Raw genomic sequence first — 19,824 nt, forward strand, 5'->3', positions numbered from 1 at the left:
CAACCAAACTGCTACATGATGCAAGAAGAGAGACATCAGGAGTGTCACCAACTGGCTAAAACTGGAAGATGTCCAAGGGATTCAGGGGACTCTTATGCTCTCCATGTCATTTGGGAACACTGAATGCTTAAAGTTCCATTTGGCCCATAGCAACATGGAGGAAAGACTAAAATACCCAAGGTAGGAACCTCCCTGGTGGCTCAGTGGTTAAGAATCCACCAGCCCATGCAGCGGTCACGGGTTTGATCCCTGGTCTGGGAAGAACCCACATGCCACGGAGCAACTAAGCCCGTGCACTACAACTACTGAGCCTGCGCTCTAGAGGCCGAGAGCCACAACCACTGAGCCCGTGTGTCACAACTACTGAAGCCCACATGCCTAGAGCCCGTGCTCTGCAACAAGAGAAGCCACCGCAATGAGAAGGCTGCACACTGCAACAAGGAGTAGCCCCTGCTCGCTGCAACTAGAGAAAGCTCACGCAGCAACAAAGACCCAATGCAGCCAAAAATAAATAAATAAATTTAAAATACCCAAGGTAGACAGAATTCTAAGATGGTCTCCAAGATTCCCAGCCCCTGGTATAATCTTGCACACTTTGTATAATCCCTCCCCTTAAGTGTAGACAAGACCTGTGAATATGATGGGATAGTTGCTCTTCTGATTAGATTACAAAGGTGATCAGATTATGTTACATTATGTAAGACTTCTTTTTAGAAGAAGCAGGTCGATTTGGGGGAAGTAAGCTGCCATATCCTGAGAGGACCACGTGGCTAGAACCTGAGGGAGGCCTCTAGGAGCAAAGAGCGACCCTTGGAGGCCAGCAAACTAGAAAACCAGACTTCAGTCCTACAACCGCAAGGAACAGAATCCTGCCAACAACCAGAGAGCTTGGAAGAGGACCCTGAGCCTCAGATGAGATTGGAACCGTGCCTGAGACCTTGATTTCAACCTGACTGAGACTGTGAACCAAGGACCCAGCTAACCTGAGCCCCAGTGGAAACTCTGAGAAAATGAATGTGTGATGTTTTAAGTAACTAAGTTTGTGGGAAATTTATTATATAGCAATAGAAAATAATACAAATTTATTATATAGAAAATTTATTATATAGCAATATAATAAAAAATTATATAGCAATAGTAAAGCAATAATACCAAATCTCAAGAATCCAACCATTGCTTCCCTGCCAAATCACCCATTTGGTTCTCATCTGAGTAAAGTATCACTGACTTTGAGGTTTGAACATATCTAGGGAAATGGGACGGGAAATCTGTATTCTTTCTTAGCTGTTCCACCTGTGATGTCATCCACTTTGTCAGTGGCCACTACTTATTGCCCAGGGTGATACTTACTAGGAACTGATGCCACAAAACTTGCCATTGACTGGTGTCCAGATGCAGCAGTGTGCACCTAGCCCACAGGGAGCGAGTAGGGTTGTTCAGTAGAAAGAATCCAGGTTTTGGAGTGAGACAGCCTTTAATTCAAACGCCAGCTTCTTTTCACACAAACTGAGACTTTGGGCAAATTCCTTAATCACCCTGAGCTTCAGTTTTCTCATCTGTAAAATGGATACAATACCAACCTCACAGCTGTGGGGTGAGATCACAAATGTCCAAGGCCAGGCAGTATCTGGCTGAACAGACACTAGAGAAATGTTGGCTCACCCCGTTGTACCCCTCCCCATGAAATCCCACAGACTATATGGAGAGTAAATAGAGCTGGTATGTCTGTAGGGGGACCCTTCCACTGTGTATGTGCAAGGATGTCCTGGGAGGTTGTGGGTTTGCTGAAGTGGTGGCAACACAACACCTGATTGGTCCTTCCCATGACATGGATGGTGGCCAAGCCACAGAGCAGGCTTGGGTTCCTCCAGCCTTGCTGTGACCCTGACCTGCTGTGTTTTGAGGACGTGTCATCACATCTTCCAGGTCCATCCTCTTACTATCCTCCTTTACCGAAATGCCTAGCAGCTCCTCTTTCTGCAAGGGGCCCTCTCCCCTCACCTCTTCTCAGATTTCCTTGATCCCCTGCCAACTACACGTAGGGAAACAAGAATACTTCCAGAATCTCGGTGAAATTTCTTCTTTCCTAGATCTAAAGGCTTTGTGCCTGTTGGTTCACTCAGCCTTATTTTAAAAACCGAGGCTCAGAAAAGCTAAGAAATAGCATCAAAAAACAACATTTGGGAACCCCAGGGGGTCCCATGAGATGAGCCTGCTTATAGGCAGAGGGTTGGGCCAGTGACTCCAGAGCAGTACAATGAAGCAGGGAGAGGGGCTGTGAAACGCCCTCATTCCCCGGAGCCTGGGGGATGTCATGAGTCATTTCGGCCCCTCCCTGCCCTCCTTCCTCCCCTGGGCCCATTCAAGATCTGGAACCTTCTCTCTCATGAAAAATCTTTTTCTCTCTCTTGTTAAACTAGAAAAGCAGCTTGGCCAAGAGAATCATAACAAATATTCACTTTATTAGACCCAGGGTTTATTTTGTCCCTAACTCTCTAAAAATAACACTGGTATCATGGAGAAATCAGATAAAAAAGGCAAAAGATCTCCTATCATCTCCTCTTTGACTTTCTAGCTTAGATCCTCCCAAGCCAGAAGAGTCTCACTAGTACTGCTTTCATCTGCTCCCTACCAGGACCAACTTCCTTTGTAGCCAGTATCTGAGCATCTTTAATTTGCCTTTCAAACACAATGTTATTCACTGGAATGAACCTCTTATCGCAAAGTGATCATCAGGTACCTGTGACATCTCCAGCACCTAAAACCGAATGTATAGAAAAGCAATGTTCTTGTTGAAGATTAAATACGTGTACTTGTACGTATTGGAAGTGATGGGAGAATCTGAAGTTGGGAAGAAGAATGCCAGGAAAGATGAGTGAAGTACCTGGGCCCCTGCAAGAATAATTTCCAGACACAGGCACACCCAGGTTCAGTGTTGGGAAAGGAAAGTAGCATATGCAAAATACATGGCAGAGCTGAATTTTCAATTCACTACAGCCATGCTTTGGAAAAATGAAAGAGATATTTTTAGTCCAGTGATTGATTAGGGTTGCTATGGCAATAAGAAACACTTAAGAGAAGGAAACTAAATGTAAGCAAGTCTTAAAGAGAAAGGTGCAAGTGCATTGGGAATTTCATAGTCAGTTTCTGGGTGGTGCTGGCTGCAGTTTCCACACCTGCCTAGGATGAGAGGTGATGGTGGCTGCAGAGAACGGGCCAGGGAGACGAGTCTGAGGCTCTCTGGGGGCTCTGCACTTCAAAAACATGCAGTGGCGAAACTTCTGGAAGAACTGCACCATCCGCTTTGATGATCACCATTATTGTCATACTATACCTGCCACAGCACCTAGCGCATGGTGAAAACTGTAAGTTAAAGGGTACTAATCCCTCCCCATACCAGTAAAGTAAAAATCATATTCTAACAGTATGTTTCAAAAACTTACTTAATGATGCTTCATCTGGTGTGCTTGTTAAAAACAGATCCCAGGCTCCTCTCCTAATGACTTGCTTTCAGAAAGTTGGTGGAGTCCCAGAACCCACACCTGAACCTAGAACTTGATTTTTCTTTTCTTTTTAAAATAACGTTATTCACATTCCGTATTATTCACCCATTTCAAGTGTACAGATCAGTGTTTCTTAGTCTGTTCACAGAGTTGTGCAGCCATCACCACGATCTGAGTTTAAAACATTTCATCAACCTAAACAGAGGCCCTGTGCCCATTAGCAGTCCCTCCCACCTCCCCCTTACCCCATGCCTGAAGAAACCACTAAGCTACTTTCTGTCTCTGATTTGTCTATTCTGGACATTTCATACAAATGGAATCATATAATATGTGGTCTTTTGTGTTTGGATTCTCTCACTTAACATCCTTTTTTATGGCAGAATAATATTCCACTGTGTGGATATACCATATTTAACTTGCCCATTCACCAACTGATGGACACTTGCTTCCAGTTTTTGGCTATTATGAATAATGCTGCATGGACATTCTTGTAGATGTTTTTGTGTGAACACATGTTTTTATTTCTCTTGGGTATACACTTAGAGTGGAATTGCTGGTCATATGGTACCTCTAAGTTTAACTTTTTGAGGAACTGCCAGATGGTTTTCCCAAGTGGCTGTATCATTTTGCATCTCCACCAGTAGTGTCTGAGGGTGCCAGGTTCTCCACATCCTTGCAGCACTTATAATTGTCCCGTGTTTCTTAATCCTAGAAAGTTCTGAAATACCTTTGGGTCAAAATGATGATCCCAGGTAACCATTCCTCATGTCCAACTGAGACACACAGACATGACTCAATACTGAGGTAAAAATGACAATAGTATGGGCTTCCCTGGTGGCGCAGTGGTTGAGAATCCGCCTGCCGATGCAGGGGACACGGGTTCGTGCCCCGGTCCGGGAAGATCCCACATGCCGCGGAGCGGCTGGGCCCGTGAGCCATGGCCGCTGGGCCTGCGCGTCCGGAGCCTGTGCTCCACAACGGAAGAGGCCACAACAGTGAGAGGCCCGCATACCGAAAAAAAAAAAAAAAAAAAAATGACAATAGTATGGATACTGTACTAACTATCATCAGGCACTCTTCCAAGTATGTGGTATATAATAATTAATCTATTAACTCCATAACCCTCATATAACTCTATGAGGGATATACTACTGTTACCCCCATTTTACAGATAAGGAAACGAAGGCAGGGAAAGGTTGCATAGCATGCCCCAAATCATAACATTTACATGATAGAGCTGGGATGGATTCAACTCAGGCTATCTGGCTCTGAGTTCAAGCTCATGACTCCACATCCTGCTGCCTGTTGAGTATTAGGAAAGCACACGAGTGTTTCCAGTGGAGTTGAGTGCTCAGTTGGGGGTGATGGTGGCTAAGGCCCCTCAGTATGTCCTGTGGCCACTGAGAGCAAAGAAAATATGTCCATGTGCATCCATTCAATGAGAGATGTGCCTCTTTTAAACAAGCCCAAAGAAGGAAAAACAGGAGGTACCCGAAAGATAAATTGGGGAAATAGTCATTTAAGAAATTCATGGGACTTCCCTGGTGGCGCAGTGAATAAGACTCTACACTCCCAATGCAGGGGCCCCAGGTGTTTGATCCCTTGTCAGGGAACTAGATCTCACATGCATGCTGCAACTAAGAGTTCTCACGCCACAACTGAGGAGTCTGAGTGCTGCAACTGGGGAGCCCGTGTGCCGCAACTAAGGAGCCTACATGCCGCAACTACTGAAGCCCGCGTGCCTAGAGCCCATGCTCCACAACAAGAGAAGCCACCACATTGAGAAGCCCGTGCACTGCAACGAAGAGTAGCTCCCGTTCTCCGCAAGTAGAGAAAGCATGCGCACAGCAACAAAGACCCAACACAGCCAAAAATAAATGAATAAATAAATAAATTTATAAAATAAATAAATAAAATAAAATGGTCAAATGTTTTGTTTTAAAAAAAACAAATAAAATGTTATGCAGGGTCGTGGTGGCCAGTGAGGCATGTCCATAGAACTTCCTGGACCAAAGAAGAAAAGTTTGAAAACCGCTAATTGAGCCCAATAAGTCAATGCTTTATTTCTGGTTAGCAGCCGGAATCCTTCCATGTCTGAGAGCAACACTTTACAGGAGGCTTGGAGTCAAGAAAATTAAATGGAAGAGTTGAGCAGCTGGCTTGGGGTAGATGAAGTATTTATAGGCTTTTAAAAGATCATTTCCTTTTAGGACTTCCCTGGTGGTACAGTGATTAAGACTCCGTGCTCCCAATGCAGGGCGGCCGGGTTCCATCCCAGGTTAGGGAACTAGATCCCGCAGGCCGCAACTAAGAGCCCGCATGCGTGCCACAATTAAGACCCAGCATGGCCAAATAAATAAATAAACATTTAAAAAAAAAAGATCATTTCCTTTTAGCTTTTATCTGGAATTCAATGCATGCCTCTCTGACCATCTTGTTCTGACTGCAAGCAACATGTGTTCCCTCCTATCAATGAACACAAAACTCTATATAGACTTGACCTTCTCTCTAATGGAACCCCACTGAAGACATCAATTCCCTGGTACTATGTTCTATATTATCATATTAAATGCACTCCAAAGCCATACAGGGAATTTCAGCTTGAGATGGGATCCTTAATAAAACTGGATTTGCAAATGCTTCCTCCTGTCACTAACAGAAGACTTACATCCAAAATGTTCCAGTGAACCTGGTGAAATAGGTGTAGAGTTTAGGATTTATTACCTTCTAGGAATCTGGGGCTGGAGCCTGTGCTGTTTGTAAAACAGGAGACTGTGGGTGGTGAATGTGTATGTAGAGGCAGTAGACAACCTCGATTTTAAAGTACCTTTCGACTTTCTTTACGCTTCATCAGAAAAATTGTATCCTTCCATTTGGACAGAAAATTTGCCCCATAGTTGGAAGGTAATATATATATACTCTTTTGTGCATAGAAAATCTTCAATAGACACAACAATTCCAAGGAGGTGTATGTCTGGTTGTCCTGCATCCACTCAGAATCTCAGTCATCCTGCAGGGAAAGATGCAAAGGAAAGAAGGGGAGATATTTGGGCTTCCTTGGCTGTTCTGGGTTCCGAGGGTCATATATGATTTTATACATCTGGGTGGGTGGTCCTAGAGACAGGATAGTTGGAGAAAAATTGCAAAGAAGATCAGTCCAGGAAAATGAGATGAGGAACCCAAGTGGAGAAAAAAAGTGGAAGAATTTTAAAGCAAAGAGAAGGCAAAAACGAATCACATGTAAATAATAAATATGAGGACGAATCAGAGAGTGATTTCCCAAATATAGGCTGCATTGGAAGAAAAATGTGGCCAAGAGGAGCGGTGGGGCCTGAAAGAGAAATGGGGGAGGGTGAGAGGAAAGCAGTGTGTAGAAGGAAGAGCATGGAAATACAGCAGGAAACAGCTGTTTGTATTCCAGCCCACAGTGAGGAAATGAATGACAGCCTCTCCGCTGTTCTCACCAGCCTGCACCCTACACTGAGGCTTCTGTTCATTCATTAGTTCCTCCACTGACGAAGCCTCATCCCTCTTCTGACATGCTGAGTAACAGCCACTCACTGGAGAAGCGAGGCCAGGAGGGAGAAGGAGCAAATGCATGAATGAAAGTATGTTTCCTCGATGGGGCATTGTTTGCTACCGGCGCATCTGTAAAAATTGAGGAGGGAAACTAAATTCAGGCTCATCCAATCTAGAGCTGGACCTGCCAAGGCAGAAATAAGCACAGGGCGCTTGTGAATGCCAATAGCTACACATGACAGAGGCAGGACAAGGAGTGAAGGAGCAGGCGGAATACCTCAAATGAAAAAGAGCCGCATGTAAATAAGAGAGATTGGAACGAATCAGTGACTCCCCAAATATAGGTTGGCATGTGGCCAGGTAGGAAACTTCCAGATAGCAAGCCTTCTCAGTTAAAAATGGTAAGAATCACCCCTCTTAACCAACTGGGCAAATTCCTCACTCAAATACATACTATCATGTAGTTCTGAGTATCTTAGTGACTAGAAAAGTTGAAAGACATGGGGGCAACTTGCATTCACTTTATTTAATCACTGAAATGTACTAATTCAGTATATCCATACTTATATGTGTTTTATTTTATTTTTGCAGAAAGAAAGCTGTCCCACAAAATCTTCCAGGTTGTATTACTCTGATCTCACCAACTTGAATTGAACACAACTCCATAGGTATCAATAAATTGTAGAAGAGAAATCTAATTTTCAGTACAAGTAGAAAATAGAAAAGAAGGAAAGGAGTACTTCTTAGGGAAATCTTCTAGTGAAAATGCCTTTAAACAAATATTTTTTTCTTTGGTGATTATCCTCTGCGAAGTCGTTCTTAGCGGCGTTTAAAAAGATGCAAACATGGACCTAGAGATTATCATACTAAGTGAAGTAAGTCAGAGAAAGACATATCGCTTATATGTGGAATGTAAAAAAGATACAAATGAACTTATTGACAAAACAGAAACAGACTCACAGACATAGAAAACAAACTTACGGTTACCAAAAGGGAAAGGCAGGGTGGGGGAGGATAAATTAGGAGTTTGAGATTAACAGATACACAATAGTATATATAAAATAGATAAACAACAAGGTCCTACTGTATAGCACAGGGAACTACATTCAATATCTTGTAATAACCTATAATGGAAAAGAATACAAATATACATATACATGTATAACTGAATCATTTTGCTGTACACCTGAAACTAACACAACATTGTAAATCAACTATACCTCAATTTTTTTTAAATGCAAATAACTTTAAAAGCTACGTTATGGTAGAGAAGCATATTTTCGCTTCTTCTCCCCCCCCCCCACCAAAATGGCTGAATTAATTTTCTTTGATGTACAAAGAAGAGCTTGAGAACAGCTAGAGCAAATGGAACTGGGATAAATCGGACAAACAACACTGTCTGTTCCAAAGTCTTCCCCAGGCAGCAATCAACTGGGTTGCTGAGATGTGGAGACAAGTCCTAGCCCTGCATAAGGACAAAGGCACTTCGGCGAATAAGCTTGTTTGTAACTGGTTCACCCACGCAACCAAGTTCATTTTCTAAATGGAAATAAATCAGAATGCATAAGCTCACTGTCATCCCCATGTACTGCTGCCTTGGCTGTTTGGTCTAACAGAATTGACTTTGCTTGAAAAGAACCTGCAGGTTCTGTGTCACCTGATTCTTAAAAAAAAAAAAAAAAAAAAAAAAAATCATTACAGTTGGGAGTTCTTCAAAAAAACCTCTGGTATTTGAGTCATAGTAATCTTCAGGCAACACATTAGCCCACTAAAATTTAGGAAAAAAGTAACATTTACTGAAATAGAATTGGTCCACTGGCTTATTTAGTGGGCACACAATAGCTCTGACCCTGAGAGAAGCTTCTGGAGCATCCCTAAGTTTTAGAAGACTGGCTTTGCAAAATCCGAGGTCTCATGGACAAACAGAGTATGGGAAGTGTTGCATACTACAGCCTCCTTTTGGAGATTCACAACGATACTGTTATTCTACAATAACAAAATGTGTTAAAATCAGTATAACCCGGTGTTTCCTTTACTTAACTGGCTATGAACCATCTTAGTGATAGTTATAAATGGTTCCAGAGTAAGTTTTCTTGAACCTGGAAGACCTCTGAACTTGGTTGTTCTGACTCTATGACACCAGCCTCATGCCATGACCCATGACTCACCTGACTTCACCACCTTCTCTGGGAGGGTGGCTTGTGTCTTGCTCATCCAGCGTCCCCAGCTGGAAGACTGTTTCTATGGCCTGGTCCCTAATAGGTCCCAGCTCATATGGCCCCATTTCTAAGAAGGGATACTTCTGTTGTCCCCTCCACCCCCAAATAACATACTGCCCCGGATACTCAGGGTTAACTGGGATGCAGAGACCTAACTCTCATCATTACCCCATCTCCATGATGCCAAAAAAGGAATATTTAGGGACCTCCATTCTATCTTAGCTCACATAGTAGCTGAGATGGCCAGATTGTCTTCTAATTTCCTTCCAAACAAGACCACTCCTAGAGCTCAGGTGTAATAATGTATTTGCCCTAGACTTGTAATATTTCTTGGTTATGCAATTTAGGGGTTTCTACTACGCTTGGCTGGGACGCAGTGGAAGGTGGGGGAGGGGGAGCTTAAGAAGGATGAGAGCTCTCAGAGGAATGGAGGTCGGTCTGTACACCCAGCACCCATCAGCTCTTTCTATTATCGGGGAAGCTGATGAGGTCAACATTGAAAGTGAAATTCCTATCCAGGCCAGTTAGCTGCTTTCAGAAAAATACCTCTATCTCCCTAGTGCCACTCCTGGGAAGATAACCTGAGTTCACCTTGGGTTACTGACGACTCAATTGTGAGCAGCCCGACTTTCTTCCCCAGCTGGACTAAGCCACCACTGAACAAACGCATCTCTCACTGCGGCTCAGTACCATTTGAGGTTCTCACGCAAGAGTCATTTCCTACTCCCTGGTTTCTTACAGTTAACTTTTTCTACCTCTTTCAGCTAAATAATTAAAATGTTGGGTAGCACTGGACAGCGCACTACTATCTTTGGGGAACGGCTGGCCTTCCAACTAACAGAAGGGTGCTCCCCATTTGTCATCACCTCTTCTGCGGATTCGTATTAAAAGATGTTTTGGTGGAGTGGGTGCTCATGGCAGCAAAATATATACAGCAACTGTATATTCTAGGTCACTGCTATTGACTTATAATAGCTTGAGTTTTCAATTTCTTACAAATGAGAAGAAAAGCCTTTTCTTCCCCCCTTCATTACTACTGAGGTTGAACTGGTGCTGCTGAGCTACGTTCATACTCCAGTGAGGCCTTTCTTTAGCCCTAGAAAAACAAAACCGGCGACTTTGGAAAGCAGCCAGTCTCCTTGGGCACCTTCCTCTGTGACTTTATAAACTTCAGAAGAACCGGCAGGTTTTGAAGAACTGGTTAGATGGTCTGTCCTCTGGAAAATAGCTGTTGTGTTGTTCTTTGTTTACCGTACAATTAAGATTTTTTTTCCTATAACTGAGCTAAAGATATGTTTTTTCACTTCCTGGGCAAATGGCATTTCCACATAATCCTAAACACACCCAGTCACTCACAGTGATGAAAAAGCTTTTACATCTTAATAACTGTGATAACACCGAAGCCCTAGATGACCCTGAAGAGAAAGTTCCCTTAGCTGGATTTTCTCACAAATGATGGCAGCGTGAGGTCTCAGTAATAAGGTGGACAGTCAGAAATAAGACCCAGGGGATCCTAGGAATAGACATACAATGCTCTGGACCAATCATATGAGAAAAGACAACTGTCCGGAGTATTACTGAGCCCCTCTGCCGCCCTGAGGGAGGGTGGAGTATGGTGACCCCAGTTGGGAATTTGGCTTTGGGGAAGTTTTGCTTTGGGGCACAGATAGGAAATATGGGGCTTGGAATGACATCAAGAAGAGGTATTTAGGATTAAAGGATCAGTGGATAAAGAGCCCAGTGAAAAAGCATTCAAAACAGGGGAAAAGATGAAGACAACTGAAAGCCTCTGTCCTAAATCCTGGGAGCAGACGCTGTAGTCAGAGAGAAGAGTGGGTTCCTCCTCCCGGGTAGAGAGCGTGAGAACACGGCTGAGTCCTACTCAGGAGGAGGGAGGCAGCTTCAAAATGAACACTGCAGGCCTGAAAGTGTGCACCTGCAGCCAGAGAGAAAAAAACCCAGAGGTCCTCGCTGGGGAGATGGAAAGAAAAGCTGTGCTATATTTGGGCTGGAAAATAAAAGTGGACTAGCCGGGAACAATGTTGCTTCCCTATGGAGAATTAAATCCAGACCTTGCCCTGAAACTCAAAGCTACCATTACCTGGCCTCCACTTGTCTGGGCAGCCAGGATCCAGCAACATCACATGCCCACTGAGCCTGGAATGACCGCACAGTGGACTGAATGTTTGTTCCCCTCCATTCATATTTTGAAGCCCCAACCCCCAAATGTGATGGTATTTGGAGATGGGGCCTTTGGGAGGTAATGAGGTTTAGACGAGGTCATGAGAGTGGGGCCCTCATGATGGGATTAGTGCCCTTATGAGAAGAGACCAGAGAGCTTGCTTTTGCTCTCTCTCTGCCATGTGAGGACACAGCAAGAAGACTGTCAGCAAACCAGGAAGAGAGCTCTCATCAGGAAATGAACCAGCTAATACCATGATTGTGAACTTCCCAGACTCTAGAACTGTGAAAAATAAATGTCTGTTGTTTAAGCCACCCAGTTTATGGTGTTTTGTGATGCAGCCCAAGCAGACTAAGACAGAACAGGTATCTACAGGTGGGAGTTCTACTCTCCCCAAGGCCCAGCTCAAACCCCACCTGCTCCATGAAATCTTCCCACAATTCTCCCAGGCAGAATTTCTCTCTCCTTTGCACAATCCTCTGTTTGCACTTCGACTGTAACACATAGCACTGGTCCTCCTTGAAATACCGACAGCTATGTATTCACCTGCTCTCACTTTATTTTCTCCTACTCTGTCCCATTCAGTCCATTTCACTTCCTGAGCTAATCCTAACTGAGGCAGGAAGTACTTACGTTGTTATGACATATCATGTGATTGGCCCCACCATTAATGTGGCATGTCAACTGCAGGACAGTTTCCTGAGTTATACAATTCTCTCTCCTCCATTTCCCTTGGCCTACCAATGTGCCCCTGTTCTTATAACCTGATTTTTGTTCATTAGTCTCTGAGACAAGTTCTGCCCCACTGTTACCCCTCCCCCCAACAGGCTTGTCAGATAAAATATGAGATGAAGGGACTTCCCTGTGCCACAACTGCTGAGCCTGCATGCTACAACTACTGAAGCCTGTGTGCCTAGAGCCTGTGCTCTGCAACAAAAGAAGCCACCACAATGAGAAGCACATGCACCGCAACAGAGTAGCCCCTGCTCGCCACAGCTAGAGAAAGCCTGCGTGCAGCAATGAGACCCAGTGCAGCAAAAAATAAATAAAGAAAGAATAAATTGGAAAAAAACATGAGATGAGCCCTCTTTTAGTATAAGTATAGCCCATGCAATTTTGGAGACATACTTATACTAAAAATTACTTGCTGTTAATCTGAAAATTCAAACTTAACTGGACATTCTGTATTTTTACTTGCTAAAGCTGGCAACTTTATCAGCCCAGCATCTCATGACCAAGTAACCTATGTAAGAGGGCTGTGTCCTGTTCTCACCTGTACATCTTCTTGAGGACTCTGGTCCTGTCTCTGAAGCTCACGGCTCCAGTGCAGGGGCCACGGCCTTCCCTCTCACATTGCAATCGCTTTTCTAGCTGGATGCCCAGTGCCGTTCATTCTGCCCTCTGGTCTGAACCTCTGCTGTTAGCCCAGCCCAGAGCTCATCCAGGTCTGAGTGCCAGCCTGTCCCCTGAGCTGTGTAATGGCCTGTCCCATCTTGCCTCCAGAAAACTCCAGGACTTACAGATGACTCCCAGGTTCTGACTGGAATGTCTAACTATTTCCCAGCAGACTGTGACTTCCTAAAGGGCAGGGGTTATTGCTTAACGAAGCCCAGCGTCTAGCATGGTGCTGTACACATTGCTGGTGCTCAGTAATAAATTACTGTTAACCTAACATTGAAAGATGATGTTATGGGTTGAATGGGGTCCCCACTAAATATATGCTGAATTCCTAACCCCAGTTCCTCAGAATGTGATCTTACTGGGCATTAGGGTCGGCACAGATGTAATTAGTTAAGATGATGTCAAACTGGCATAAGGCAGGTCCTTAATCCAATATGACTGATGTCCTTACAAGAAGAAGAGAGAGACGCAGCAAAGAGGATGCCATGTGAAGATACAGACACACACAGAGGGAAGACAGCTATGTGAAAACGGAGGCAGAGATTGGAGTGGTGCTCCCACAAGCCAAGGAATGCCAGAGGCCACCAGAAGCTAGAAAGAGGAAAAGAGGGATTCCTTCCCTACAGGTTGCAGAGAGAGCATTGCCCTGCCGACAGCTTGATTTAGACTTTTAGCCTCCAGAACTGTAAGACAATAAATTTCTGTTGTTTCAAGCCACCCAATTTGTGATACTTTGTGATACTTTGTAGCTCTAGGGAACTACCCCAAGGATTACATTAGGGAGGAACTGACCAAAAACATGAGGGCGTCGAAGAAATCAAGTAATACTTAAAGAGTCAGAAGGGGCTGAGTAGGAGACTATACAACTCTAACTTCTTCATGGTTTGTCTCCAAATTTCCTCAAGCAGAAGTAATTTGTGTCCCTTTAAAAGTTTGAACTTGGGCTTCCCTGGTGGCGCAGTGGTTGAGAGGCCACCTGCTGATGCAGGGGACACAGGTTCGTGCCCCGGTCTGGGAAGATCCCACATGCCGTGGAGCGCCTGGGCCCGTGAGTCATGGCCGCTGAGCCTGCACGTCCGGAGCCTGTGCTCCGCAGCAGGAGAGGCCACAACAGTGAGAGGCCCGTGTACCGTTAAAAAAAAAAAATTTTTTTTTGAACTGTATGATTAGAACTGCAGCAGTACTGTGGGGCAGAGGCGGGGCAGAAGTAAAGGCTATGAGCCCCTCAGAAATCCTCCATGGCCTGCACAGAGGTGGGCACAAGAGACCAGGGTTCATGGTGATGGAGACTGGCGGGAAAGGTTTCCATGGGAGGTGTGTCCCTGTGGGGATGGCTTTGTCAGGAACCATGGTTTCCATTCTGTTGCCTTCTGTTTTCAGTACTTTAATACACAGTCTTAAAAAATGAGCACAATACCACTAAACATTTTTCAGACTTCATTTCTCTGTTAATCACCCCCATATTTCACAGCGGTGTCATGAATTTATGGAGAATAAGTACTATCAGTTTCAGGTCAAGTCAAGGTGACCCAATTCTAAGGCAGCAAATAACTGTCTTTGCAAAGTTATAAGGACAAGAATTCTCTTGGCCTTGCAACTATGGATTACATTTCAAATGAAAAGTCCACGCACAAGCTTTGGGAGACGTGGGAAAGGGGGTAACATCAGCTATCAATCAAATCAAATTAAATCCTAGAAAATTAGCACCGTCCAGTCTAACGAGCCCAGTCTGCATTGAGGGGAACCAAGATATAGTCCCATTTATTCGTCCATAGAACTTCCATTTTAATGATGGCAGCTTCCAGCACTGTATGATATATAATAATAACGAAGGATTTACCATGAATATTGAGGATTTACCATGTACCAAGGACTAGGCTGAGATTTCATGTGGATTATTTGGTTTAATCTTCATATCACCCTCACGAGAAAGTTATGTGTTTTCCCCTCTTACAGATGAGGAAATGGAGGCTTAAAAGGAATTAATCTGCATGACTGTTAATGGAGGCGGGATTTAAAAGATTCCAAAGTCTCCCTCTTGAAGACTGTGCCGTTGATGGGGCTGGGGAGTGCTGTCTGGGAACCACTTAATTGCCTGCTATTTATAGGCAACATGCTAAATTTTCCATACATTAGATCAGGGGTTGATAAACTACAGCCTGGGGGCCAAAGCAGCCTACTGCCTGGGTAAACACCACCAAGCCCATCTCTCTACATATCATCTCTGGCTGCTTTCTCAGAGACAGAGACTGCTTGGCCCACAGAGCAGAAAATATTTACTATATGACCCTTTACAGAAAAAGTCTCCTAACCCCTGTGTTAGATCATTGAATCTTACTACTAATAGCTCTACGAAAAAGGGATTATCCCAATTGTAGAGATGAAGAAACTTAGGTTCACAGAAGTTAAGCTCCTTGTTCTAGAACCGCGTTTCCCTGACTTCTAAATTGTAAAGATTGTATTTTGCCGTAGAACTGCCTTTTTTTCCCCAAAGAGAGGGTCATTGGGGAGGGTGCTATATATATTCCTTCATTTCATAAAAGAAAGGATATTTTAATACCCAAGAATGAGGGTTCTAATTATCAACGGTCCTTTAAGTGGAATAAATTTAATTTTATGAAAAACTTTTTTTTTTCTTTCATTTTGCAAAGGGTGGGTGAGAACACAGTAATGGACCAGCATGTGTTCAAGAACTGGCAGCTGTGGGTCATTTACTTAAGAACTTTAGCTAGTAAGAACCAGAGGATATTCAGGCCTACCTGACTCCAAAGCAGGTGACACTTTTGTATCTGTCGGGACTACCCATCTACCTTTGACCCATGCATTCACTGAATGACGTAACTATTCATTGAGAATCGACTACGTGCCATGCATATACCATATGCTCATACCAAGGACATGAGGAATCATTTTTCTCCATGTAGTTCTCACCATCTCTCTCCCCTTTGGCTGTTTTTTTTTTTTTTTTTTTTTTTTTTTTAAATGGGATCTTCCCGGATCGGGGCACGAACCCGCGTCCCCTGCATCGGCAGGCAGACTCTCAACCACCGCGCCACCAGGGAAGCCCCCCTTTGGCTGTTTTGATTAAGACTAAAAACTCAACTCCATCACAGCTCAGTTAACCATTTTCTTCTTATGACAGTTTGACCTGTTTGTCATTGGGGAAAATGATCCAAATGAAAATACCACAACACAATGACCTTACAGACATTTGTTTTTTTAGTGTAAGTAATGACTCTACAGGCTCTTAGGACAGGTAGAAATTAAACGACTTTATCAAGCCACCGAGACTGTCCAATCTGAGTAAAATAGTTTGAATGTCAATAGTTTGACCTTTCGTTTCAAGGTCTTTCTATGAGGGATCAGGTCACAGACTATAAGGAAAAGCCTCACCTTCCATTGATAACTACCACCATCTCTTTAATACCACATTGCTAGAAACTGTTCTATTACACTGAACTATCACAAGTAGAGCAGTCAAGCTATTTAAAAATACAAGCAAAAGTTAATTACATAAAGGCATTTTAAATTAACATCCATACTCTTGAACAAATGAGAACATTCAAATTATTGCATTATATATAACTATGTAATAGCCTACATTTAAATATTTCTGATTCTGAATTATCCTCTATTTTTTTTTTATTACATTGATAAGATGAGAAGCACAAGGGAAGTTCCAATTACTCCACTGATCTTAGGTTGAATATTTTTAAATGATTAAGAGAAACTTACTGTGTATTCTGGTCCCAGATGTTCATTTGGACAAGAGGGAAAAGAAAAAAGAGAGAGAAAAGGATGATTTAGACCACACTTATATGCAATATAAAACCACAGAACTAATAAATATTGCTGAATTATAATTATTAAAAATGTGGTAAAGAAACCTTCCGAGGAGTAAACTTTCATAAATACTAAGTGTCTCCATGTTTGCTCTCGAAACTCTTTCACATACTTCTGTGGTTGGGTAGACAAGGAGTGTAAGATAAGATTCAATTAGCCTATAGATTTGTAGCTAATTAAAAAACAAAGAGTTGGCCTTAGAAAAGCAGAATTAAAGACTAATAATTCCAGTAGTGCATTTCATTAACCCCAAAGGAAATCTTTCAAGTGGAAAAGCAGCTTTTAAAACCAATAAGAAGACCCTGTTAGGATGACATTCAAATGGGATCTTGAATTTTCATGTGTTCGAGGGCAGGAACCAAACCTTCTAAATTTTTGGCCAGTGTCTAGTTCAGTACCAACACTGAGTGTTATTATCACTCCACTACAAGTGAGGAAGAAAGTGATTTTCATATTATCCTATTGCAAAGGAAGTGGTTTGGAGCAGAGACTCAACAGAACCTTTCATATAAATTATAGTCAGGTTTTGTTTTGCAGGGGTGGGGGGGCGTTTGTAAAGCAAACAAGTCAAAATAAACAACTTGTTTATGAACAAACCCCAGCTCAACATTATTTGGGGATTACTGAGAAAAGAGGGAGAAATAAGGATCATGAAATCTCTGGAATTGTCACTAAAAGGAGTTTCCCTTTTCGTCTCCATATGTTATTTACTACAATCACTTTAAGAAGGAAGAAGGAGTAGTTTGGCTTAAGCCCCCCAGCCCGCTGCTCAGAAGAGCGCTGACCTAAAAGTATGGAGGCAAAGGGTCAGGGAGATACCACAGCGTTCCCACCAGTCTCTGCTTGGGTAATCCACCCTCAGTCAGTGAAATCTGAATCCTCCTATGTCCTTGCATGGATACGTGCGACATACTGGGTGTACAAGGACTTACCTGTAATCGTGTAGGGATAATAGTTCCATGCCTTCTCTGTAACATAAAATATCTTGGGAACAACAGCTCTAGCCCAACTAGGCAGTTTGCTAAGACGAGAAAAAGAAAGAAAGAAAGACAATTAGAGTCTGTCCAGGGCCTCACCCTGCTACCGTATCTTTGCAGAGAAACTGACTGCTAGAGAAACCAGAGGACTTCTATTTCCGCTCTTCTCTCTGTAGCCACTCGGTCCCCACTTCCCTGGTCTTTACCGTAGTTAAATCGTCCTCAGTTCATATTTAGGACACGTAGGATGGCCACAGACACTAGAAGGCAGGAGAGAGGCACAGAACGGACTGGTTCCCCAGAAAGAACCAACACTGCCAATACCTTGATTTCAGACTTCTGGCCTCCACCCTGGGAGGGGATAAGTGTTTGTTGTCTAAAGCCACCCAGTTCAGAGCCATTTGCTGCTGCAGCCCCAGGAGACTAATGCAAAGACAGAGTCATTCCTCTGGAACAGGCACCCGGGCAGCCATTTGCAGAAAACATTCTCAAAACAAGGAAAACCCAAGGGCACAGGTTCCAAGACCCTTGGTAAACCAAGGACGAATTAAGTTTTGCTTTGCTTTGTTCTGTTTTCCTTCTGAGGCAAACTCTATAGCTTACTGCAGGCCCAGAGAATTCCTTTAAATGTTATATTTAAATATATAGAATGATATACTACTGAAGTATGGCTGCATGATTTTATTCCCCCCCAGCACTCTACTGTGGCGTTTTCTGTCTTTCCAGATGCTACCATTTTGTTTCTTTCCTATGCTGATGCCTACAGCTAAGTGTCTGGGACACCAGCGTCTAGCAGTACCTCACACCCAGCGCGATGACGCAGACTCCCAGCTCCTGAGGGCTGCGTGTTGGCAATAAAGAACATCAAGAAGCGGTTGTGAATTGCAAGCTGATCTAGCTAAGAGAGGGGAGACATCAAGGTAAACGAACCCCAAACCCCCAACCCCTCTTGGACATGGGGTTTAAATGACATCCAGAGCTAGTAAAATACTGTGCACCTTGCATGTCTTCCCAAATTGTTTCTCTTATTTCTGACAGTATCCAGTCCCTGCTTTTTAAAGGACAAATATGTATTTTTGATGGCTGGTCAGACCTAACCCAAAGAAAGCTCCAGGCGGATACTCAGCACGCCGCCCCCCCCCATGCCCCCCTACCCCTGCCCGAAGCCGGGTGAGTGTCAGACAGAGGCCACTGCCCTCAGGTGTGCTGTGAGGGCCGCACAGAGCAGTTTTATAATTCACAGGACAATTCTTCTTGCTGATCTAGCGCAGAATGTCTCACTCCCATAAAATCATCTCTGCAGTGACTGCTCATGTACCTTCCCTTCAATCTGATTAGAAGGGGCTGCTTCCCGACAGTGGTTTTTACAGCTTTCGCCTAGGATTTATTCTTTCAGTCGCTGAAGTTGGAGGGTAACTGGGGTCAACGCTGAGAGTGGGAAAGTTGCGTTGGGCTGGCTTGCGGGAAGCGGTCACGAGCATAACGTCCCCCAGGTGCCCTCCTGTTTGCCACCACACCCCAGAGTGATATGCCAAAGGGTCATACAGGGAGGTGTGGATTCTACTCACAGGCAAGTGGTTTTCTTGTGCTTTTAAGAGGACTGAAACAGGATTGTGGAATCTCTCCAAAGTAAGTTAGGCATTGTTCAGTTTAGACAAAGTACTTATGTCTCCTTACAAGCATTAGAGCCCTTTCTCCACTGTTCTCTAGTGCGGGAGGTGTTCCGTCTACACTGCACCCCTCCCGAGATTCACCAGGCTCCTCTTGATACCACTTTGGGGCCCAAGTCTTCCTCCCTCCATAACTCAATCCCTCTGTCATTTAAAAAGTCTCCCGGGCTTCCCTGGTGGCGCAGTGGTTGGGGGTCCGCCTGCCGATGCAGGGGATACGGGTTCGTGCCCCGGTCCGGGAGGATCCCGCGTGCCGCGGAGCGGCTGGGCCCGTGAGCCATGGCCGCTGAGCCTGTGCGTCCGGAGCCTGCACTCCGCAACGGGAGAGGCCACAGCAGTGAGAGGCCCGCATGCCACAAAAAAATAAAAAATAAAAAAAAATAAATAAATAAAAAAATAAAAATAAAAAGTCTCCCAGCAGAACCACATCACTAAGCAACAATCATTTTCTGGAAGGAAGATGACAAACACTTGCCATTTTCCACTCATGTTGAAACTTGTCCTATTTGT

General features: G+C 43.9%; 1 protein-coding gene across 2 annotated transcripts in view; it reads right to left on the reverse strand.

The window, feature by feature from the left end:
* PITPNC1 (phosphatidylinositol transfer protein cytoplasmic 1) overlaps positions 1 to 19,824 on the reverse strand; it is a 259,452-nt gene that overhangs the window by 98,397 nt on the left and 141,231 nt on the right. The window contains exons 3-4 of one of the 2 annotated variants that reach the window (XM_059047030.2): positions 17,600 to 17,688; positions 16,560 to 16,567 (exon numbers count right to left, since the gene is read on the reverse strand). In XM_059047030.2, the coding sequence (XP_058903013.1) occupies positions 16,560 to 16,567; positions 17,600 to 17,688 (97 nt within the window). The remainder of the gene's footprint in view (positions 1 to 16,559; positions 16,568 to 17,599; positions 17,689 to 19,824) is intronic. The other variant, XM_067022241.1, reaches the window with a different exon arrangement.

The sequence above is a fragment of the Kogia breviceps genome, chromosome 19 (assembly GCF_026419965.1).
Source record: "Kogia breviceps isolate mKogBre1 chromosome 19, mKogBre1 haplotype 1, whole genome shotgun sequence".
NCBI classification, from domain to species: domain Eukaryota; kingdom Metazoa; phylum Chordata; class Mammalia; order Artiodactyla; family Physeteridae; genus Kogia; species Kogia breviceps.